A 24,456-nucleotide genomic window follows, 5' to 3' on the forward strand; every position below is an offset into this window, starting at 1 on the left:
ATTTGCAACCTGCAAACCTCAACTGAGGATAACAAATGTCAGTTATTTTTTCATTCTTGTTTTTAGGGCCAAAGTGCTGAATTTACAGATATATTTAAAAGTAATTTTATAACCAGCTTTCCTAACATATGCCAAAATTAAGTACCAAAACCTGATAGCAATGAGGAAAAGAAAAGCTGAATTAAAAAGTCATCTTTTCCATAGCTTAGTATGAATAAAATATGCAATGACAGGGGATATTGCACTAATTATTTCAATAATTATTTACTTAAGAAAGAAGACAAAAGTAGTTTACATAAAATCTTTCTCATTTGCCAACCCCACCTTTATATACTCTGCTATGGCCTCCTAATATTGTCCCTTCCCAAGGGGATTCAAGATTAAGGAATAGCCTCTCTACACTCCAATCTAAAATTAACTTACCTTTTATGTTTTATATATAATATACTTGGATTCTCAGAGTCATCTTTTAAAGGAGTTTAGACTCTCTAGCTCTGGCAGGAAAAACATAGTTAAGTGGTTTAATCACAACCATAAAAGGGGAATTTTCTCCACTGGTGTTTAATATACACCACAAAAACTAACTGCTAACATAGCCTACTCTGAGGTAATTAACCAATATCTTAAGACTGAAAAGAAATTTTGAATTTCTGCCTCCTTCTCTATAACATAATCTACGTAAGCCTCTTAACTAAATCAGACGCTGGAATCAAACCAGCTAAGTAAAACAAATTTTTTTTAAATTAAAAAAAGACAGAGAGAAGAAATGTAGGCACCTATACATAATACTTACCTTGATCCTGTCATAGGACCTCTTCCATCCTTGTCATATCCCCCACGCCCTCTACCTCCTCCCTGTGACCCGCCATATCCTCTATTATCTTCTCCATACCTACTCACATCACGACGGTCATCTACAAGAAAAAAGAAAATAACAGATATGTGAATAAATATTATCATTTCTGATAAACGCTTCCTGTAAAGTAAACTTAATATGTTTGAGAATTATATGTGTCAAATTCCATTGTTATAGTCAGACAGCAAAATGGTGATATGGATATCACCAGCTGATGTGATGGTGATGAAGAACAGTTTGAGTTACCAGTACAATATTAGGTACATCATCTTAATAATTAGATAAAAAGCATAACCCTAATCTACAATTTCTTCACCCCCAAAATTTCTTTTCTATTTCTTCACCTCAAAAATACTTAAATGTAAATCAAACATGGACAAGAAGTAACTGCATTTTCAAACTGGACATATTCAGTGCCTATATTCACTTTAGACATTCAGTAAATGAGCTTCCACATTCACTCATTCACTTATTCATTCATTCAATTATTCAGTAATTGAATGCACTGAATGAATAAACAAATATTTATTAAGCACTTACTACAAACCAGGACCTATACTAAGCAATGAGGGTATAAATGAGTAAAACAAGACTTGTGCCCTTGAAGCATTCATGTCCATGGCACAAGCCAATTCCTAAGTATCAGTAGTATATTCCAAGTGCTGTAAGACAACAAGTAAAAGAATCGCTGGTCCTTCTTCGATGAGGTGAGAAAGCTAATATAGGATCATAATTTCCCTAAATAAAGTATACCACCACTATCAAAATAAGTGGTAGCAACAGCATTATCAAATGATCAGTTAAGTGACACAACAAAGAAATTCGTGTCATCAGTCATCAAAAAGCCACATGACCATTTGGGAGTCCAAGAAGTTCAGAAATAGAAATCTAATAAACTAGCTTTGATGGCCATAAGAGAGAAGCATGTATATTCAATGAGGTCACTCTAAATTTTTACAGTTGAAATTCTATGTAGGTCTTTTAATCCAAAATTCAATATACTTCTATGAGAGGAAAATAGAAAAAAATAGGTCAATATACCATACCTTGTGCGTGGTGGCTGTAATTCTCCCTTTGTGAATGGTAGGACTGATTTTGATTATAGGAATCATGCTGCTGACCATAATTTGACTGATCATCATATGAACCTTGATGCTGATCATAGCCTGACTGCTGGTCATATGAATCTTGTTGACCATAGTCTGAGTGGTCATATGAAGGCGCTCTTCCACCTTGGCTAAACAGAAATCAAGAATTTTGAAATTTTATAGAATGATTATGTTCACTGTAGTAAACTGACTAAGACTAAAAGGCCAGACCAGGTAGACCTCAACCACATTTAATACTTCTTTCTTTTCTCTTTTCTTTCTCTTTTTAAGATTTATTTGCTAGAGGGAGAGAAAGAAAAGAGAGAGGAGAGAGGGAAGGGGCAGAGGGAGAGAGAGAATCTGGAGCAGACTCCCCCAGTGAGCACAGAGCCCAACACAGGGCTCAATCTCATGACCCTGAGATTATGACCTGAGCCAAAATCAAGAGTCAGACACTTAACTGACTGAGCCACCCAGACGGCCCTAATATCACTTCGTAGTACAAATCATTTAGTTATTTTATCTACAAAATCTCCTTATGAACAATGGAATGACTTTCAAATAATTCACTAGAACTGAAGAGGTGCCACATTATAAGTAAAACCACATACATCTTTAAGAACATTAGTGAAACAAAATATCACTATGGCTTTTACCAACTCCTTGAATTTAAAAAAATTAAAAGTGCCACAAAACAGAGTAATATGTCTCATTCTTTAACAAATATACCACACCAGTGCTGAGTCTTTTTTTTTTAGGATTTTATTTATTTATTTGAGAGAGGGAGAATGAGCTGGCGGAGAGGAATAAGGAGAAGCAGACTCCCCACTGAGCAGGCAGCCCAATGCAGGGCTCGTTCCCAGGACCCTGGGATCGTGACTTGAGCCAAAGGCAGATGTGTAACCAACTGAGCCACCCAGGCACCGCAAGTGCTGAGTCCTTTTAATAGTTACATTAAAAGGCTCTCTCTATCACTTAATTTTAACACTGTTATAACATTTTGGGTACCATTTTCTTATAATTATCTTTGGAACCTATAGTACATTCTTCCAAGTATCTTCAAAGATAAATTTCAGAAAACGGTAATAAGGGGCTCCTGGCTGGCTTAGTCGGTGGAGCAGGAAACTTTGATCTCAAGAGTTGTGGGTCTGAGCCCCAAACTGGGGTTAGAGATTACTTAAAAATCAGAATATTACCAAAAAAAAGTAACAATAGTAAATCGGACTTTTATTTTTATTTTTTTTTAAGATTTTATTTATTTATTTGACAGACAGAGATCACAAGTAGGCAGAGAAGCAGGCAGAGAGAGGAGGAAGCAGGTTCCATGCTGAGCAGAGAGCCCAACGTGAGGCTCAATCCCAGGACCCTGGGATCACGACCTGAGCTGAAGGCAGAGGCTTTAACCCACTGAGCCACCCAGGCACCCCTGTGATGCCATTTCTTATCTGAAACTAGTCTACCAAAAAATGAGATATTTTTATTATCTCTGGCAATTCAAGAAGAAATTTCTAAGCAATATGACTATTAATTACATGTTCTCAGGATGGGAATGTTGAAAGAACATTTAATTAGATTTGAGTTCTAATGTTTACCTTTTTAAAAAGGGAACAAAAAGTCTCATAACTCAATAGTGACATCTTATTCTGCATCAGGTGACCAGAGCAATGTAATAAAGATCAGTATGTTCCCCCAACATGAGTATTTTGATGTGAGAGACATGTTGATGTCTCACATCAACAGTCAGAACCTTAGTGCTTCACTTTAAAATTGTCAAAGAGAGGGAAAAAAAAACTAGAGGCACCTGGGTGGCTCAGTCGATTAAGCATCTCAGGGTCATGGGATGGAGCCCCATGTTGCAGGCTCCACGCTCAGTGGGGAGTCTGCTTGAGATTCTCTCTCCCTCTCTCCGTCCCTCTCCCCACCTGCACACACGCACATGCATACTCTTTCAAATAAATAAATTTTTACAAATTTTAAAAATAATAAAAAATTAAAATTAAAAAAGTTAAATGGCTGTCAAACCAAATCTAACACTTATCTTTTACATTTATACCTCATTGAGACCTGCATTTATATTTATTTTATATTTTTATATTTGCTTTTATTATTATATTTATATTTATACCTGCTATATACCTCATTCCTCCAAAAATGTATCCTTATAAAAGGATTCTCCTAACTTTAAAACTAACCAACAGGGCTTGGGGCACCTGGGTGGCTCAGTGGGTTAAAGCCTCTGCCTTTGGCTCAGGTCATGATCCCAGAGTCCTGGGATCCAGCCCCGCATCAGGCTCTCTGCTCAGTGGGGAGCCTGCTTCCTCCTCTCTCTCTGCCTGCCTCTCTGCCTACTTGAGATCTGTCTCAAATAAATAAAATCTTAAAAGAAAAAAAAAAAAAAAACCTAACCAACAGGGCTTAAAGAATTCATCTTTCTGATGTAACGTGCTTTCTGAAAATTATTCTCTACATGTGTACTCCACTTTTTCAAAACAGTCTCACATCTATAAGACTAACAATGTGACCTTACAAATCTTTCCTCAATGCTTTTATTTAACTGAATTTCACTTAGAATAATTTTTTTCACTACAGAGAGAATACTTGTTGGGATCTCAGTTTTTGCCTCATTTTTTAGCTATGCAACTTAACAGGCTACATAATCTTACTTTCTCTTCACCTCTACAAACTGGGGATAATTACTGACACTCATAATAGCTAAGGATCAATTAGAGAATGCAAAAGTATTTCACAAAATGTAAAGCGCAATTTTAAAAAATTAAGTTGCTATTACTAAAATTAGTAACAAGAACAAGCTCCTCATATCTGAAACTTTAAAAAAAAACTAAAAAAAACAAACAAAAATTTAAGAAAAAAAGGCAAGCTACAAAACCCATAAACTTCTTGGTAAATATTCACCCACCTATGTTAACAAGACAAATTTAGAGTATCTAAAATGTGTGGATAGGTTTTGGCACTCTCTAAGTATTTTTGTCCTTGAAAAGGTAATATATTAAAATGGCTAAAAAATAAAATGGAAATAAAAGAAAGCACTAAAAGTCTCTCCCAGTTTCTTATTTAATCTCACATATAAAGCAAAGGTCCAAATTTTTTTTAACATTTAAATCATGTGGTTTATAGCATCTGGGTAGCTCAGTCGGTTAAGCATCTGTCTTCAGCTCAGGTCATGATCTCAGGGTCTTGGGATCAAGTACCAAATTACCCTCCCTACTCAGCAGGGACTCTACTTCTTCCTCTGCCCCTCCCACGGCTCATGCTCGCTCACTTGCTCTCTCTCTCCCAAATAAATAAAATCTTTAAAAATAATGTGCATTCATAAACAACTAAATAGCAATATTACAAATAACACATAGGGGGGCGCCTGGGTGGCTCAGTGGGTTAAAGCCTCTGCCGTCGGCTCAGGTCATGATCCCAGGGTCCTGGATCGAGCCCCACATCAGGCTCTCTGCTTAACAGAGAGCCTTCTTCCTCCTCTCTCTCTACCTCCTTCTCTGCCTACTTGTGATCTCTGTCAAATAAATAAAATCTTTAAAGACAAACAAACAAACAAAAAACACATAGGAATCAAATGACAATGCAGACAATTTGCATATTCTTCTTAACAAAGAACTGTGAAATTCATACTTCAAAACTTTTCTGGAAAAAAAAAAATGTAAAGCTAGTCTGATGGTGAAGTCTATTTAATACCCAAAGTATTATTTCCACTACCCAACACAGAATCAGTATTTTTATTGTTTTCCTTACCCTCCTGATGATTCCGTGTTTTGCTGTCCCTGGTTATTATAAGGCTGCTGGCCATATGAGCTCTGCTTTTGATTCTCATAACCACCGTAGGACTGTGAATAACCTGAAGATCGAATGGATATACTATTTAGTAAATGTTCTGATTTTTTAATTTCTAAAATAGCAAATTTAACAAACCAGTCCAACCTGATTGGCTTTGTCCATAGCCGGAGTAGCTGCCATAGTTCTGTCCGTATGAGGAATCAGTAGTTTGTCCATAGCCAGAATAGCTCTGAAATTTAGGTAAATACAAGTTTCATCACCTACTTAAGATAAAAATAATTGTTTACAAAAAGCACAATTTATATTTTAACCTACTTGTGGTGCTTGTCCATAAGCTTGGTTCCCTTGATTTCCATAGGAAGAATAACTGTAAAAGAAAAATGTAGTACTTGAAAAGAGATGTGTTAGAGTTTAAAAGCTTAAAAAAAAAAACAAACATCTTCAGTTTCAACTTTCAACTCTGCACAAGGCTCTCTTCTGAAAAACTGCCGATCTGCCTGTCTCTTAGAGTCTAAATTGAAAGGTGAAAACCAAAGACTATTAAGACATAAATGAATCACTCCCAGACTCTTTAATACTAAGCAAGCACCGAAAGTTTAGCTTTGACAATCTCACACAAATACAATTTCAAAAGAACCAGAAAATCTCAAGGGAATTAGACTCAGGTGTGGACAGTGACTACATGGAACTAAAACCCATGATTTTAAAAATCCAAGACAGAAAATTAACTGTTTAAGTCAGCACTTTAATCAAATTAGCTGTTTGACAGATTAATTTCTTCCTACCATCTGCCTTTAATCTGCCTTTAATATATTGTACCCCCAGTAACACAGCACAGCCTGGCATATAGTTTGTCGACTGAATAAAGGTACCTTCCTCAGATCTGAACTTTCATTTGATAGCATGCAAATTCTAACAAGTCAGAAACAAACTTTCTGAATATATGCTCCCCCCAAAATACTTGAAAAGAAAACCTTTTTATTATTCTAAAGCTATCAAATGCTAACAGAATTTAACTTTATAAAACATATTTCACTGAACAAACATTTGCTTGTTGCCTACTGTGAAGTTAGAACTACAATAAGAATAGAAAAGTCAAACCAGTTTTGTATTCATGAAGCGTAAAACCTGAAGACAGAAGATACCTGAGATGCTATTCTGAGGATCTCACACTGAGCTCCATAATATTTATAGTGAAAGTTGAAGGCTGTGTTTCTGGCAATTACGAGAACCCTACTGTATGTATACAGTCACGTAAAATCAGACTTTTCTTTTTATCGTAAGTATGGTAAGGAGTCTTTTAAAAATGCTAAACATTTCTATTATAGTGCTTAAAGAAAATCTGCTCTGAAAAAAAATCGCATTATTATATACAAAAAAAAACTTAAGTGCTTTCTCTAAGAACCTGTTATATAGTTCAATTGTCTAATCCTTTTAATACTTTCATCTTAAAAATTTCTTAAAGAAAATATGCTTTAAAATACCTATGAGATTTGTTTTAATCTCTAGGGGGCATCTGTATTTACTGATTCAAGCAGGTTTTTTAAAAAGAAGAAAAAATGTTTCAGTACATATGTACACAGGCCCTTCCCCCTTGACAAGCTAATATTTAACTGTAAAAAATCCACATACCAAATCTCAAAAGGAACACTTGACTAAATTCATCTTTTTTTTCCCTCAGTTCTACTCTTACACGGTGTTAGTAAAACGTACATATACTTTACCTTTGCTGCTCACCCCCAGACTGACCGTAAGTTCCAGAATCTAAAACACATAAAAAGAATTTTAAATCTTATTTAAAATTATGCTTCCCTCAAAAGCTGACTTTAGCTTTTACAGATGAAATCTGGTAAGAAAATGTAATAAAAACTACCTACGGAAAGAAAACTACTTAAAATTACTGTGTTAAGGATTTGCTTACAGTAACTACATCTTTGAAAAACAACTAATCTATAAATGGCTCCTAATGGTCACAAGAACCAAGTAAACCAGTATAAAACAATCAGTGAAAAATCCATCCTTTTAAAAAAACTCAAGTTATCTTTATACACAAAAAGGCATCTACTGAAATTAATCGAGACTAAAAAGGGGGAAAGACACACACTCGGACAAGATAAATCCCCAGGATTACACGGACTTGTAAATCCTCACCAGCCCAACATACACATCATTTCCCTGTACTGGACTGCTCTGGCTGTCCGCAGCAACAACTAGATCGCTGAAGATTTTGGTAAAAGCAGCTAAGTTAGTTGTTAATCTCCAACTTTACTAAGGTTTCAGGGACTTGGCCAATCGGTATACCAACTCAGCAATACCTACTTCCAGTTTCCTTTTTGGCAATAAAAACTACAAAGGAAGGCATGAATTAAATAATGTTAAAAAAAAAAACTTTTTCTGGAAAAAAAAGCTTTTCTCGGTATCTCAAAACATCAGTTGTATCAAAAACTTTTAAAGAGGCCCTATCCTTTGGGTTTTTGGAGTCAAATGAATGACCTAAGTTTATTAGTGATGAATACGAGCAATTTATATGAAATATTCTTTCAAACTGCAAAAAATAACTCCATCTGAAACTGCTGTCCCCTAACCCCAATCTCATCCAACATGAAACAAAATCATTTGCTGTCAAACAATTCTTCTGAAAACCCACCAGAAATCAAATCAGTGACATCTGCATTCAATTCACATAAAGCTACAATATGAAAACACTGCCACTGCCAGTATAAGTAGATGACATGAGCTTCACCACTTTTTTGCAGCAGAGATCTACAATCAGACTAAACAAGATTTTTTTTAAATCCTTAATCATAAGAACATTGATTAAAATCCTAACTACTTCTATGAATGTGAAGAACATAAGGCTGAAACAAAGAAAAAATTGTATCACCACCACACCCATGATAAAATGACCATAGATTTATCACTAATAACCAAGTAAGAAAAGCACATAGAATCTCATTGGACCATAAACAAATTAGACACATCTACCAAATGAGAAAGAAAATTCGCTTCAACTAAATCAGAAACTGAAAAGGATTATGAAGTGTGGAGGGGGGCATGTATGAGTAAAACTTAAGGTACCCTGGTGATAAATGAAGCTTTAGCTTCAATTATACGCCAAGGCATGGATGGGGGGGAGGGGGGTTCTCCCACTGAGGATGGTGTTCAACACCTGTTTATTTCCCTTTCACTCAAAATTATACAAGTATATAACACATAGGTCATGTGACCCTGGCTCAAATCTAAGTATGTGAGTCCATAATTTAACCCAGTCACTTTGGTCCTCTGAAATTTTAAATCTGACTTTCTTCATTGGCTGACTTTAAAACTGGTAGAAGATATATTAACCAGTGAGAATGGCCCTTATATTCATTAGAGAAGTTGAGTTTGTAAATGTTATGGCATTTTAAACTACTGCTAATTAGGAGTACTCTACACTTGAGCCTTGTGTCTGAATCCATGATTTAGAAATGTTTTGATTTCCAAATGTATAGGGTTTTGATTCTGCTGTTTTCTAATTATATTCCATTGCAGCCAGAAAAGGTATTCTCTCTATTATTCCTGGTACTTACTAGGATTTGCTGTTTCTCGCTTTTCCCCTTGATAAGTATTCTACTTGCACAAATGCCCCTTACGAGCTTGAAAAGAACTATATATTCCCTAAATGTTGAGTAAATTCTCTAACTCTAGATGATACTTGTTGGTTATACCATTCATACTCTTAACATTTGGTCTGCCCCATCTATTAATTATAAAGAAAGGTATGGGGGCGCCTGGGTGGCTCAGTGGGTTAAGCCGCTGCCTTCGGCTCAGGTCATGATCTCAGGGTCCTGGGATCGAGTCCCGCATCGGGCTCTCTGCTCGGCAGGGAGCCTGCTTCCCTCCCTCTCTCTCTCTGCCTGCCTCTCCATCTACTTGTGATTTCTCTCTGTCAAATAAATAAATAAAATCTTTAAAAAAATAAAAATAAAATAAAAAAATAAAGAAAGGTATGCTTTAAAAAAAAAACTCCATTTTACCAGGCTTGTCATTTATATTTTGTTGGTTTCTATATTCTGAGGCTCTATTGTTAAGCAAAAGTACAGGTTTATTTTAATTTTTTAAGATTTTATTTATTTATTTGACAGAGAGAGTGATCACAAGTAGGCAGAGAGGCAGGCAGAGAGAGAGAGGGGGAAGCAGGCTCCCTGCTGAGCAGAGAGCCTGATGTGGGGCTCGATCCCAGCACCCTAGGATCATGACCTGAGCTGAAGGCAGAGGCTTAATCCACCGAGCCACCCAGGCACCCAAAAGTACAGGTTTATATATCCGTGATGAATCCTCTTTTAACATTATATCATGATTAAAAAGGTCCAAACTTTATTTCGACTAGTAACATAACAAAACAATCTTACTTTTGGTTATTGATTGTCTGGTTCATCTTTTTCTATCTCGGTACTTCCAACATCTCTTAATCTTAGGTTTTAGGTATATCATTTCTGAACAATTTTTTTCCCAATATGAAACTCTTTGAATTGGCATTTTCTTATTTTTACTACTAGTTTTCATTTATTCCTATGCGCTTTATTAGATTTTTCTACTTACTAGGATTTTCTTTATCCTTTTAACTCCTTTCCTGCCTCGTACTAGATTTTCTTTACTCTTTTCCCATATTGCCTTAGAAGTTAAACATTCAATTTTTCTTCTTTTTGCTTCCTTTTTAACTTCCAAATGTAATCACTTTAATCTTCAATGTTCCATACTGTTAATAATATCTGCCTTTTATTTACTGTGTTTGCTCCTTCTGCTGTTTTTGCATTCTACTTCTCCTTCCTGGATTTACTTTATTTTAGTTCTTTTGGCAAAGGCCTGAAAGTGGTACTTAGTCTTTAGACTTAGGATCATTTCATTATTTTTCAACTTCTTAGAACTTTTAAGTCTACCAAACTTAACCGTTTCCTATTTTCTTCTGATAGGTAATTAGGATTTCATAACCTACAGTTTCACATCAATGTACCTAGGTATGAACTGATTTTTATGTCTCGTGTTTCAAACTACTGCTTTTTGAGCCAAAATATTTACCAATTTTGGAAAAATCTCAACTGTAATATTGATCCCATTTTCTTAGGAGACATACTACATACATACTATATGTATGATAGGACTTCTCCATCTGTTTTTAAACCTTATTTTTCATCTTCTGAACTAAACTGTGAGTAACTGTATCTGTCTTCCACTTCACTAATTATTTCTTCTGCTAAGTCTGCAATTCAACTTAACCACTGTTTCTATTTCATACTAGGTTCTTTTTAAAGCTATATTGTCTTTCTTCATAACATCTTAGGTCTTAGGGTTGATTCCTTCCTTTAGGTTTTTAGTAATGTCAAACTTAATTGCTTTCAGATTAACTATTAGGGTTCTAACACCATTTGCCATAAATTCTCATTTTGGTGAACTGTTTCCTCAAGTTCTACAATTGTTTAATGTGAATCTACCTTTTGCAAGGCTTATTTTTTCTAGAAGATTCCTGTGACCTAGTCTGTGAAATTTCCCCCCAGAAAAGATTTTTCATTTCTACCAGGAGCCCCAAGGTTATTACAGGCGCAGAACCAATTTTTATGTTAATTTCTTGGCTTGAGTTTTCCTGGACTCCCCATTAACTAGCCCAAATGTATGCCCAAATTGTATGAAGCATAGTTCCCAGGTTACAAATTCTCAGGACAGAACTTTTTTACTCAGGACCCAAGCTTCCTTGTTATCTGTTATGCTGATACAAAGGTTTTTTCTAGTTCACTCTTTCACTGAAGACAATCTTTTAAACATCTAGATTTTATGTAAGGTCTCAGTTCCCATTATCTGGCTCTAACAGTCTCAAGGCTTCATTTCCTTGGGTACTTGGGTAATAAAACCCAAGTTTCAGGGCACCTGGGTGGCTCAGTCAGGTAAGTGTGTGCCTTCGGCCCAGGGCCTTGATCCTGGAGTCCTGGGAACGAGACCCAAGTCAGGTTCCCTACTCAGCAGAGGGCCTGCTTCTCCCTCTCCCTTCCTCCTTGTGCTCACTCTCTCAAATAAAATCTTAAAAAACAAACAAAAATCCCAAGTCTCTAAATGAGGAGACCTACATCTGCCTCTTCAGGGCAACTGTCAAGCTAGCCCTATGCTGGCTTATACTTCATTTCTGGCAGTTAGGTCTTCCCTTCCCCCTTTTTTAAATAAATTCTTTTATTTCTGATGTTTGTAGATAGAAGATTTGAATTTATTTTGGTCTGCCATACTGCCAAAATGAGAACTACCTTAACTTTAATTTTTGTATGTATAACTGATATTAGATTTGATTCTAACTTGAAGGTGTCAGATAATTCACATTTGTAAACAATATATGAATGAGTATGACTTACAATATTTATAATTTTTACTTATTTATTGACTATGTAAGCACTTTTATTTTATTAGGTTTGTAAGTCTGCTGTCAGGCATCTGGAGTGGTTGAGTTTGGAATGTTTAAGCATTTAACTAAAGTTAATGCAATTAGCTGTTTACAGGGAGTTTACTGTTACATTTATTAACTGAAACATTCACCAAAAAAAAAAAAAAAAAGTCAAAAGCATAATACTTATTTTTACATAAAGTCAAAATATTTTTATACACATTTTACAAAATGCAAAAACACTATGTAACACTAAGCAGAACTTAAAGATTCTCGCTTTAATGGACATAAAATTTAGGAACAATCAAATAAGGTCCTTTTCACATGTGAAAGCCAATCTTGATATTTAAAAAACTTAATTTACAAAGTGACAAATTAATCTAGTGTCTTGGTACTTCAAAGATCAGTACTAATGGATAAAAGAGCTCACAGACTAATATGACAGCTGAAAATCCTGGATTTTGCAAATGATAACCTCTAAAATTTAACCTTCCATAAAAGCTATGCAGTCCTATTAAAAACAGCCATTGTTTTACACCAATAAAGATGTTAAAAATCAACACACGCCAATAGTTTTTAATGTCCATTGAAACGGTCAATTTCCCCATGAGGGTAGGAGAATCTTTTCATTTTTTTTTTTTTTAAACCATGGATGGGTAACACATCTCCTAAGGATAAACTTCTACATACTTCTGTGGAGCTTTACCAGACTTCATTCCAAATTATGTACCTGGTAAAAGATGTACCAATGTCTATTTGGAATAAGAAGCTATTTTTTTTCTTGGAGCAAGGATTAAATATTTAAAGAGAAATCCTGTGCAGTTAAAAGCCTCTTTCATCGGGTAGGTGCCCTGTCCTACAAAAACTCAATCCTCAGACGTAATATTAAGGTTAATCTAAGGAATATCAGTTATTCTCCTGTCCAGCCAGTCCTGTTAATTTGGCCTCATCTCAGCCTGCTACTTGCTTTTTGTCACAGATTTCCATCCTTCCACAACACTGGATGGGGAGTGGGGGCGGCGGGGGGGGGGGGGGGGGGGGGGGGGGGGTGTTGTTTGCGGGTTTTGTTTTTGTTTTTTTTTAATACCAACAGGTCCTCCCTTAAAAAATGTAGAAGACTGTGCCAGCCATCCCTTTGATCCCCATCATATGGCTTCAAGGAAATGTTCTGCTTTTCCACATGAAATGTGATCTCTAATGATGTTTTCTAGCAAGCGGATAGCTGGGTCTTTGCAGCCTGGGAGGTACCCACAACAGAGAGGACCTTGTGTGTTAGCTAGGACTGCTAAAATCTAGGAAACATTCGTGTTCCAGACTTTATGTTCGGGTTTATTAGCAGGACCTAAACTGACCTAAAGAGATCGATGCCTTTTTTTTTTTTTTCCTCTTCCACACCGCGGGGGAGGGGGGTTGTCTACCACTTTAAATGTTTCGTGTAACACTGCCTTTCCTTTGGCCTGGATGCTTTAAGGTAAATGACACATGTACCTACAAGACTCTATTCAGACCAGAAAAGGCTCACTTGCAGGGCTCTTATAGGAGATAAACAACTGGAGAAGGGAGAAAAATGAGAGGAGGGCTAGGAGGAAGCTGAATTACATGCTAACACCCCCACTCGAATCCGGGTGGTTACGGTAGAGGGAATGACGATAAGTAGGATTTTGTGCAAGGCAACGTCCTTTGAAAGGGCTCCCAGAGCGTCAAGACCCCCACCTGATGAATGGGTGAGTCAGGAAGGCCCAGCTCCACTTCACAGATGGGGAAACTGAGGTACGAGGCGGCGAGATGACTGGCCCGAGGCCTCGCTGAAAGATCTGAGGCGGAGCGGAGAACCAGAAGCACCGATTCTCTCAGGCGGATGCTCTAATCACGGGCTTCCCCCCGCCCCCGTGATGGCGTAGACGGCCTCCGCCCCCCCAACTCACACACCCTCCCCGGGAGCCGCACGTCTCCTCAGGTTCCAAGGACAGGGTCAAAAAAAAGGGGGGCCCGAAGCGCTCCCGCGGAGATTTGCAGACGGAGAGCGTTGGGAGCGTGCGTCCCTTCAGTCCAACATGGCGGCGGCCACGGCCGCCCCCCCCCACCCCAAGCCTCCCTCAGGGCCGGAGGCTCTCCCTCAGGGCCCTCCGGTGGGCGGGAAAACGGCCCAACCCCGCCAGGCCCCTTCTCGTCGCTGCCGCTGCTCGCTGAAGGAGTCACCTACCCGACATGACTAACGGCCGCAGCGCGGAGCCCCCAGAGCCCGCCGACAACAAGGAATACGAGAGCCAGGCGGCGCGGCGGCCGAAGCTGTACTGAACGCGGCGCGGCGGGCTGAGCCCGACTGCGGGGCCTCCGCAGCCAATCAGAGGACAGTGGACGGAACCACCGTGCCAGCGCGCGAGGGGTAGTTCTGTACGAGTACCGGCCTCTGAACCCTGAGATCTTCAGAAACTCTCTCTGTTCTCCCCTCCGCAGGCGGTACCATTATTGAGAGGGAACCGAGAGGAGAAAGTACCAATGCAGGCATTAGCATGGGGGAGGAGGCTGAGCCTACTTTCTCCGTCCCAATTACAGTCCTGTTTCTGACTTTTATAGCGTCTGACAGAATTCGAGGTTAGGAAGCGAAAGAGGGGAGGGGTTAAAAACACAGACTATTTGGTTAGAAAAGGCCTTACTTCCCGTGAAATTTCGAGTGGTATGCCCTAGTTCGCTCAGCTTTGGTTGCAGACAGCTGGAGCCACCTGGGGGCGTTGGGTGTCGGCGAGCTCGGGGACGAAAGTCGTGATCGCCTCCCGGTCGAACTACCTTGTCAAGTAAAACACAGACTACAAGGTGATATGAAACAAACGTCTGCATTAAAGCGAAACCACACGCAAACCCGGTCTTGAGAATATGGTGGGTGGGAGGTCGAGCTTTAGATTTCAATACTGTTGTAATGGCCACCTCTAATTATCAGGCACCTTACATCATCTCATTTAATTCTCACAACACACTGATGAAATATTATCCCGACGTTACGGGGGTGATTATTCACTTGCCCTAGGTCGCACAGCTAGTACATGGCCAACGTGGAATTCGAATCCTAGAAACCAGACACTATTGCCTGTGGGTTTAACCATTGGGCAGCACTGCCTAGTGTGGGATGGAGCTCTGGAGTATGAAATGAGGCCTGAAAGCTCAGAGAGCACAAAAGGACATTCCCCCCACCCCCTGAGGGCGACGCAACATCTAAGCCAAGCCAGAGGCAATGAGCGGAAGCAGACCAAGTGAAGTGGGGTAAAGGGCTTTGGACTAGCTGTAAAACAAGTAATTCTGTATGTTTGGAGTTTACCCTCCAGGCGAGAATGGTAGATGAGGCCAGAAAAGTGGAATGCTAAATAATCCATACCTTGCAAAATACAGTGCATTAGGATTTGTGCTTTATCTTGAGGGCACTGGGAAGCCAGAGGATTTTAAAGGAAGTTCAGTCACATTTGCATCTTTAGGCCGCAGTATGAAAAATATATAGAGATGAAAGGTGCCTAAAAGCAGAGAGACCAACTGGGTGGCCGATGCAGTCATTCTGGTGAGAGATCACCACAGCCTGGACTTAGGTTTTAGCTGTGGAGATAGAGTAAGTGAAGAGAGCCTTGAAATAGTTGTATAGTAGACTGGACAAGATCTAGTGACCAGTTTGGGAGGGAGGAGCTAGGGGAGAGTGAGAAGTGAATTCTAAGTTTCCTACTTAGAGGGGTGGTCAGATAGTGGTACCATTCACTGTGGTAGGGAAGAGGGGGTGGAGGTAGAGGGGTAAGTTCAGAATTAACACCTTTGGGTCAGAACAAAGGCATGAGGTCATCTCTCTTCCTTATACGATCGAGGGTCACAGAGCTCTCTGGATAAGTCCAAACAGGCAAGGTTAAAGGAATAAAAATTCCTTTATGACTAAAAGTGATTCAGCTGATCAGCATGTACATTGAGAAAGGTAACCCAGAGGAGGAGATAATAGACATGTGCAATAGCAGGGAAGGATTGGGTTAGGGATGGGGAAAACTTCTAGATTGTTCTTCCTCTTTATTCATTTATTTATTGATTGATTGATTGATTTTACAATTGGGTGTTTTTTGTTTTTGTTTTGTTTTGTTTTGTTTTTTGACAGACAGAGATCACAAGTAGGCAGAGAGGCAGGCAAAGAGAGAGGGGGAAGCAGGCTCGCTGCTGAGCAGAGAGCCTGATTCGGGGCTCTATCCCAGGACTCTGGGATCATGACCTGAACCGAGGGCAGAGGCTTTAACCCACTGAGCCACCCAGGTGCCCTATCTTTTTTTTTTTTTTTTTAAGATGGAATGCAGAAAGTGTTTCTCATCGTTGTTCCCTGAAGTTTGTACCTTCAATTCATTCATTCATGCATGCATGCATTCTCAACTGCCATCTTCTGAGGTCTACTGGACGTCAGGCCCTGGAGGGTCTGGAGGTAGAGAAAGAGGAAGCACCATAGCCCCTGCCCTCCAGGAGCTGCAGTCTCATAAAAGGGACAGTACAAACCTTTAATTCCAATAACTATGGAATGTGCTAGAATCAGAGGATGCAGAGGGTGCTCTGAAAATAGAGTAAGAGCATCTAATCCTCAGGAAGGGTGGACAGGGTATTAAGGAAGGCTTTGTGAAGGAGATACCTTCTAAACTACATTTTGAAGAAAGAACAGGAATTGGGCCCTGGATGTATATCAGGAACAGCATGCTCCAGGCAGAAAGGGCTGTATTTGCAAAGACTACAAGAGAGCCAAGTGCCGGGAATTGGAAGTGGCTCTGGCTGGCGACTCTGGGCATGTGCAGGGGTGGACAGTGGTTATAAATGATGAGTGAAAGAAGTACACAGAGGCCACATCTTAAAGAGCCTTGTGTGCCTGGCAGGGGGGTTGGATATTAAATCAAAAACAATAGGGAAGGGGCGCCTGGCTTGCTCAATCCAAAGAGCATGGGGCTCCTGGCCTTGGGCGGTGAGCTGAAGCCCCATGCTGGGGGTAGAGATTACTTAAAAAATAAAATCCTAAAAAAACAAAAAACAAACAAACAAAAAACCAATATGGAACTTCTGAGGAATCCAGTCAAAGGAGTGACGTTTAGTTTTTTATATTCATTATTTCTTTTAATATTCTGGACAGCCCTGTGAAATAGGTGTTGCTATTGTCCACATTTTGTAGAGAGAACACCAGAGCTCAGGAAAATGAATCTCTTTACGAAGTTCACACAGCTAATTAGGGACAGAAATGGAGCTCACATCCAGGCTTTTGGACCAAGCCAAGGGTTCTTTTTACAATGTCCCTGGTCTCTCAAACATGAAACACAGATCTCCTCACAAGTCTGTATTGCCCTGGGGCTTCTTCCCAAGGGCCTTTCTCTACCAGGAACTGACTCACAGATTGAGTCCTGTACCCTCCTGTTTTCTAGACTTTGCCTGGGGATAATTATCAGGAACCAAATTTAATATTCACCCAGTCGTTTTTCAGGCTACAAGATCCTGCTCCCTCAGGATCTGCTCAGTTAGGGAAGACAGCAGGTACATTTTACACGTTAGCTTTAGCAGAATGTACTTGGGAAAGTCTTAGTACTGGGCCTGTTTGCCCTTGATCCATTCTCCTCCCTTGGAGAGCTAACCGCAGCCGGCTACCTTCCAGTTTCAGAGATTCCCTCAGGTGGTAGGTTCCAGCGAGAATCAGCCAATGAACAACCCGGTGGAAAATCAGAGGGCTGAAGAAAGGGAGGAGCCAGGGTGCGGTCTCCCGCTCCTTCTTTGCCACCAGTAGTGTCTCAGGCAGCAGCTGTCTTCTCCGGAGATCCTTTCTATCGGCAACCCTGGCTCCTGAGATCCTGTAACCCTTCCCTCCTTCGAACCTTCTCTTCATCCCTCCAGCCTATGGCTGGGAGAATCTTGCTGTTGAAAATTTCTTGAGTTGACTCCCTCCCCCGTTTGTTTGGTTTCCCAACTCTTCCAACACGGTTGTAGGGGCTTGTAGGGCCCTGGAAGGACGGTGAGCTTTGTTAGAGTGAGAGAGGAAGCCAGGAGAGGGAGCCATTTAGCAGAGCCACGATAGGATCTGGCCTGTATCACTGGGGTTGCCCTGGCTGCAGTCTTGAGAACGGACCCTAGTGGGCAAGGAGGTTATGGCTCCCACCAGAGTCAAAACAAGAGCACAGTGATCTTTTGTCTCTTTTGAAATCCTGTGGGACTCACAGTTGTACCACATCATTCCAGGCTTGCTACCTGATTAGAGGCTAATTTATTCTCTAGTTGGGTTGCCTAGTCCCCCTGTGAACTCCGCAGTGCCTCAGGTAGTGCTGGAAACAGTAGGCACTAAAAACGGGTGTGGGGAGGAGGACAAGGAGGAAGCTTGTGTTGAATGAATGAATGAATGAATAAATGAGGGGAGAAATGGGATGACTTCTGTAAACTCCTCAAGCTCAAAGACCTTCTCTAGGATCTTCTTGCATCTCCCACAATACACGGAGTAAGTATTCGGGGAGCACTGTTCAAAGACTGACAGCCTGCTCTGTGCCAAGTGTCACAGGCTGGTAAGCAGTCCTAGCCATCATCAATAACCTCCCACCCCCACCCCAGGAAGTGTCCCTGGAGCCCTGCTCCTCCAGCCTTCCTAGAGAGCAAGCCTCCTGTGAAGATTTCCCTGAGGCTCTGTGAAGTAGGAATCGGTTCCTTGTAAATGACCGACTACCCCCTCCTCTGGACGGTGGCAGGCACTTCCTGTTTGGGGTGGAAAGGAACCAGACACTTTCCTGTTAGCAGGTCTTTTAAGCAAAGCAGCAGATGCTGAGCAGGTCCTGGCCAGCCTTTCAAGCCAGATGCCTGGCGGTTAGACAGCCTTTATGTGGAAGGGAAGTGGGGCACAGTGCCAGATTGGCTAGGCTTTTATTGTGCTCCTTGCAAGTCCCCTGGGTCCTGCTGTGAGTAAAAAACAAACCAGAAGAGGCTGGATGAGGATTAGGAGAGATCGGCTGCTCTGAGACAGAGAGCATTCATTGCCTGGCAAGAAGGTGCTCCTGTGGCTGTCCCAGGGCAGGCTTCTGTATGTTGTCTGGAGATGAGCATCTCCCAGTGTGAAACAGTGCAAAAAATACAAGCATGTAAGCTTGTGTCTGTGCATCCAATATCTAGCACTTGATAGGATTTTAACTGTGAATAATTGTCTGGTTGGCTCCCTCTAGCAAATCAGGGTAACAGAAAAGGCAGGAATTATTGTTGTCCCATTTTCAAGATGATACTAGTGGACTTGCAAGAGGTAAGAGAGTAAGAAAAAGTCCAGGTTCAAACCCAGGTCTGTCTCCCTCCAAATTTCTTGCTTTTTCCAGTCTCCCATGAACACATGCATGTGTGTGTATGCACAGACAGGCAAACAGACAGGTGAACCAGTCTAATGAGACTGGAAGGTGAACCAGTCTAATGAGAGCACATCCCCATGTGCTGGAGAGAGGAGGAAATTTCTCTTCCAGAGGCAGAAGTGGTTCCTAAAGACTCGGGGCTTCTAAAAATGAATCACAGCTAAAAATGCACAGAGGTTGTAGTCAATAACGGATCCAAATTATCACAGCTAACCTCCTCACAACTCTGCGGAACACCTCCTCTTCAGGGCTCCCAGGCTAATCCCATGTCCTCATTCTTCTTCTTATTATTCCTATTATTGTCACTTGGGGAGGCTGGTCATTCTGTGAGCGCCTTTCTTCAGAGCCCCTAATTCCTTCTGATAAAATCTGCTTTGTGCTCTGCACGCTTCCTGGGAAGGAGGAAAGGGCAGAGACAAAGCTAATTGTTCTTCATATTATGAAGAGAGAAACTGAGGCCCAGAAAGGGCCTTGTCCAGGTCCATACATCCTGCTTGACTCAAAGGGTCCTGGTCAGGAAGAGGACTCACTGGCCAGCTGTTGCCTTCTGCAGAGAAGAAGGAATGGCCCAGGCAGCTGCCAGCCGCTCCCCTGGGCATGCAATGTGCCCAAGCCCTGTCCACTCTGGGAGAGCTGGGAGGTACTGTGGATTTGAAATGAGCCCCGATGCAGAGAAAGAGGGAGGGGAAGCAGCTCTTTTTGAAGAGGAGGAACAGAGAGGACTGCTAGCCTAGCTGGGTCAGGCACTTGCTCAGCCAAGATAGGGAGGAAGGAAAGAAGAGAGCCAGACACTTGGAAAACCTAGCCCTCCTATCTTCCCCTTGAACAATGGGGTCTAGTATTTAGTGATTTGGTAGGTCTGAAGTAGAGCTCAGGAATTTGAATCTTTACTAACTGCCTCCAGGTGATTCAGTGCAGGTCCTCCAGTGATCTTGTGACTTGAGGTGAGATAGCATCGAGCTTAAGAGCTCAAGATCTGGAGTTATACGATCTGGATTTGAGCCCTGGTTCCATTACTAGATTTATGACCTCCGACAAATGATATAATCTCTCTGTGCCTCAGTTTCCTCATCTTTAAAATAAGGATTTGGGGGCACCTGGATGGCTCACTGGGTTAAGCCTCTGCTTTAGGCTCAGGTCATGATCTCAGGGTCCTGGGATTGAGCCCTGTATCAGGCTCTCTGCTCAGCGGGGATCCTGCTTCCCCCTCTGTCTGTTTGCTGCTCTGCCTACTTGTGATATCTCTCTCTGTCAAATAAATAAAATCTTTTAAATAAACAAATAAATAAATAAGGATGCTTATAATAGTGGCTTTTTCACAAGGAAGCTGCGAAGAGTCAGTGACATGATTTATGTAAAGCACATAGCACCTACATGGCACGTGTTAATTTCTCAGCAAGCATTAACCACTATTATTTGTTCCAACTCCTCGTTCCCATCCCTACCCCCACTCCCACCAGAGGAGGAAATAATGGTATTGGATTAACACAGGGACTTGTCATCACAGGATTGTTTGGTCCATGGCTGATCCAAAGCCATTCTCCCCCCAACCTCATCACTCTTCTGATGCCCTTGCTGTGGACTGAGCTTCTTCCAACAAACTATCCTGCCTTTCTCATCTTCCTTCCTTCCTCAGTGCCCTTCTCAGATGGCAGGCCACCCTCCTCCACCCTATCCAAAGCGACTTGGCTCAAGATGTATCCTGGAAAGTGAAAGCGTACAGCAAGTCAGTTGTGGAGTTGCATAGGCCCCTGGATTCCTAAAGAAGATCACAGAATTGGGTATTCTGGGACTTATGAATAAGCTTTGGAGGCAGAAGGGAACTGAAACGGTTCTAACCATGGAAACATGCCGTCTTTCTGGGAAATGGAGACATCCTGTGCCAAAGCATGGTTGAAGGCCAGGATGAGCATGTGGGCAAAGGAAGCTCTTTTCTGCATAAATTCTTGCAGGCACTTCCAAGTGCAAATTCTCAGCATCTCCAAGGGACCACAAACAGAGATAATGTGGGACAGGTGAGGATCAGATGAAATAATCTAACCAAGAACACAAAAGAAAAACAGAGGAAGTCAATGTTCATACACAACAGTGGTGCTAGTTTTCAAGGTCCAGGGACCACGGCTAACCTGGGATGCAGAGAAAGGCAGAGTCAGCTCTCCGAGTGGCTCAGTCCTCCCAGTCTCAGCCCTCCAGGGAAGCACTGCCTCCTACTTTCCCTCTCTTCCCAGTGCAGCTGATATGGACACCCTCTGGCATGGGCTGGAGAGAGGGATGGAGAAATCCTGCCTGGAAAGAGAACTGGCGGATCTGGGACTGACTCCAGCTTGGCCAATGGTGTCCTTGCCAACTGGTGCTCCTCAGAGCTCCCTGCCCTAGATCGATACAGAGTTGTATCTAGCCCTTCAAAATCCAGCTATTGATGTGGAGAAAGGGGAATCCTCTTGCTCTGTTAGTGGGAATGAAAACTGTTGCAGACACTTGGGAAAACACTATGGGGGTACCTCAGAAAGTTAAAAATAGAACTATCCTGTGATCCAGCAATTAATTGCACTACTAGGTATTTACCCAAAGAATGTAAAAATACTCAAATGGATACAGGCACCCCAATATTTAAAGCAACATTATCCACAATAGCCAACAGCCAAAGTGTCCATTGATTGATGAATAGATAAAGATGATAAATATATATAGTAATATATGAGTAATATATTATATATAATTAGGTTATATATAATTATATAATCATATTATAAAATCTATATTATTATAAATATAGATTATATAATAATATATTACTCAGCCATAAGAACAATGCAATCTTGACATCTTAATGACGTGGATGGAGCTAGAGAGTATTATGCTAAGCAAAATAAGTCAGAGAAAGACAAATACCATATGCTTTCACTCATGTGGAATTTAAGAAACAAAATGAATGAGAAGAGGGGAAAAAACAAAAGATGCAAACCAAGAAACAGACTTTTAACTTAGAGAACAAATTGATGGTCACCAGAGGGAAGGTGAGTTGGGGGACGGATGAAATAGGTGATGGGGATTAAGGAATGCCCTTGTGATGAGCACTGGGTGTTGAATCGAAGTTTCGAAGTTTCGATTCAACACCCAGTGCTCATCACAAGGGCACTCCTTAATATATACAATAATATATTGTACACAATATATTGTACAATGTATTGTACACTTCTTAATCCCCATCACCTATTTCAATATCCTGAATCACTATATTGTACACCTGAAACTAATATTACACTATGTGTTAACTAACTGAAATTTAAATAAAAACCTTAAAAAAAAAAACAAAACACCTGTTTGGTCAAGGACAGCATATACCCCATTATACCGGCAACCTTCAGGCAACACAGACACACACTCTCTAGGGTCGCTAGAGAGTTAAACAAGGGGGTTAAGTTAAAGAAGTTAAACTTGAATTTCAGATAGACAGTGAATAATTTTTTAGTGTGTGTCCCAAATGTTGCATTGGCACATACTTATACTAATAACTTATTTGTCGTTAACCCGGTACTCAAATTTAACAGGGCATCCTGTATTTTTATTTGCTAAATCCAGCAATCCCACACGCCGTCAGCATCTCCCTCCTCTAAGCTCACCGCAGGACTTACGCTTGAACGCGTGGCGGTGTCACAGTGCAGTCCTTAGCTGAGAACCTTCGTCCAGTCTGCCCCGCTAGACTGAAAGCTCTCTGAGGGGAAGGCCCAGGCCTTGGCCACCATCGCCGGGCTTCCGCCCCAAGCAAGGACGCTCCTTACGGATGTGCACCAGGGCACCGGCGGAGAAGGAGCAGGGCTGGGCTCATAAATCCATTACAACTCTATGCCCACAGCTGGGTCCTGGCGCAGAGATGGCAAAGGCCGCTGTTTTTATCCACTGGCCTGCGCAGAGGCGCGCCTGTTTCTAATTGGTTCGCCCAGGAGGAGTGCCCCTTTTCATTGGCTATCTAGGAAGTAGGCGGGGCCTATCGCCAATTAGTTCGCCTCTAAGTCAGTCCACCGGAGAGAGGTGTCTTTTTAAAAATTCCTCCACCCCAGTGGCACCTTTTTGGAAATAACATAGAAACTTTCTGTGGGCTCCTGAGGCTCTGAGCCTTAGGATAAGAACACTGCAGTACATTTGCTTAGCACTTTAGACATTCCAAATCACACGGATCAACTCGTGGAATCCCCAAACAGTCCCCCAGAGGTCGGTGTCATTGTGCCATTTGCATTTCACATTAGCAAACTGACACCCGAAGAGAGCACCCTGCTCGCAGTGACGAAGGCAGATAATGAAAACTGTCGACTTCTGCTCAGGGCGAGTTTAGAGAAGGCTCTCAGGCAAATCGTCTCATTCCACCTTCTCTGAAGACTGCGGAATGCATAAAGACAAGCACTTTACCCTCAGTTTCTCGTTTAATCTCCATGCAACTCTGGGAACTAAGTATCATTTGCTCTCATTTTACTGATGAGAAACCAGACGCTCCAAATAGTTAAATCCTTTGCCACAAGTCACAAAGCGGCAGCCTACCACTTACGCATACCGCACGAAGTCGGGTACAGTGCTCACTTACATTATTCTCTCATTAAATGCTCCCTACAACCATATGATATTGGTATTCTTATTATCGACATTTACTGGTGAGAAAAATACTTTCAGAGAGGGTGAGTGACTTGCCTAAGACCACACAGCCAGCAAGTAATGGAGGTAGGATTCACAGGGCTAGCAAAGAAGCAGATCTGGAACTGAAACCCCATTCTTCTGGACCCAATCCAGGGGTCCTTCTCTCATAGCCAGGGGACTCGACCTGCCAGCCTGGCTAAAATAATGTGACCCTCGGGCAGGCCAGGACGCTCCAAGATCAATGTCTTAGGTAGCTACAGTTTCCGCGAGACCCTTCTTCCCAGCCCTCCCCGGAGAGATCCGGATCAGCTGGAGGTGGCTGGC

General features: G+C 41.2%; 1 protein-coding gene across 1 annotated transcript in view; it reads right to left on the reverse strand.

The window, feature by feature from the left end:
• Positions 1-14,485, reverse strand: part of TAF15 (TATA-box binding protein associated factor 15) — a 28,737-nt gene extending 14,252 nt beyond the window's left edge. Inside the window, exons 1-7 of the mRNA XM_059378422.1 lie at positions 14,352-14,485; positions 7,470-7,509; positions 6,061-6,112; positions 5,890-5,974; positions 5,704-5,806; positions 1,903-2,093; positions 794-914 (exon numbers count right to left, since the gene is read on the reverse strand). Coding sequence (XP_059234405.1) covers positions 794-914; positions 1,903-2,093; positions 5,704-5,806; positions 5,890-5,974; positions 6,061-6,112; positions 7,470-7,509; positions 14,352-14,358 — 599 coding nt within the window. The 5' untranslated portion in view covers positions 14,359-14,485. The remainder of the gene's footprint in view (positions 1-793; positions 915-1,902; positions 2,094-5,703; positions 5,807-5,889; positions 5,975-6,060; positions 6,113-7,469; positions 7,510-14,351) is intronic.
• Between the last annotated feature and the right edge of the window lie 9,971 nt (positions 14,486-24,456).

This window comes from Mustela nigripes, chromosome 16, assembly GCF_022355385.1.
Source record: "Mustela nigripes isolate SB6536 chromosome 16, MUSNIG.SB6536, whole genome shotgun sequence".
In the NCBI taxonomy this organism is placed as follows: domain Eukaryota; kingdom Metazoa; phylum Chordata; class Mammalia; order Carnivora; family Mustelidae; genus Mustela; species Mustela nigripes.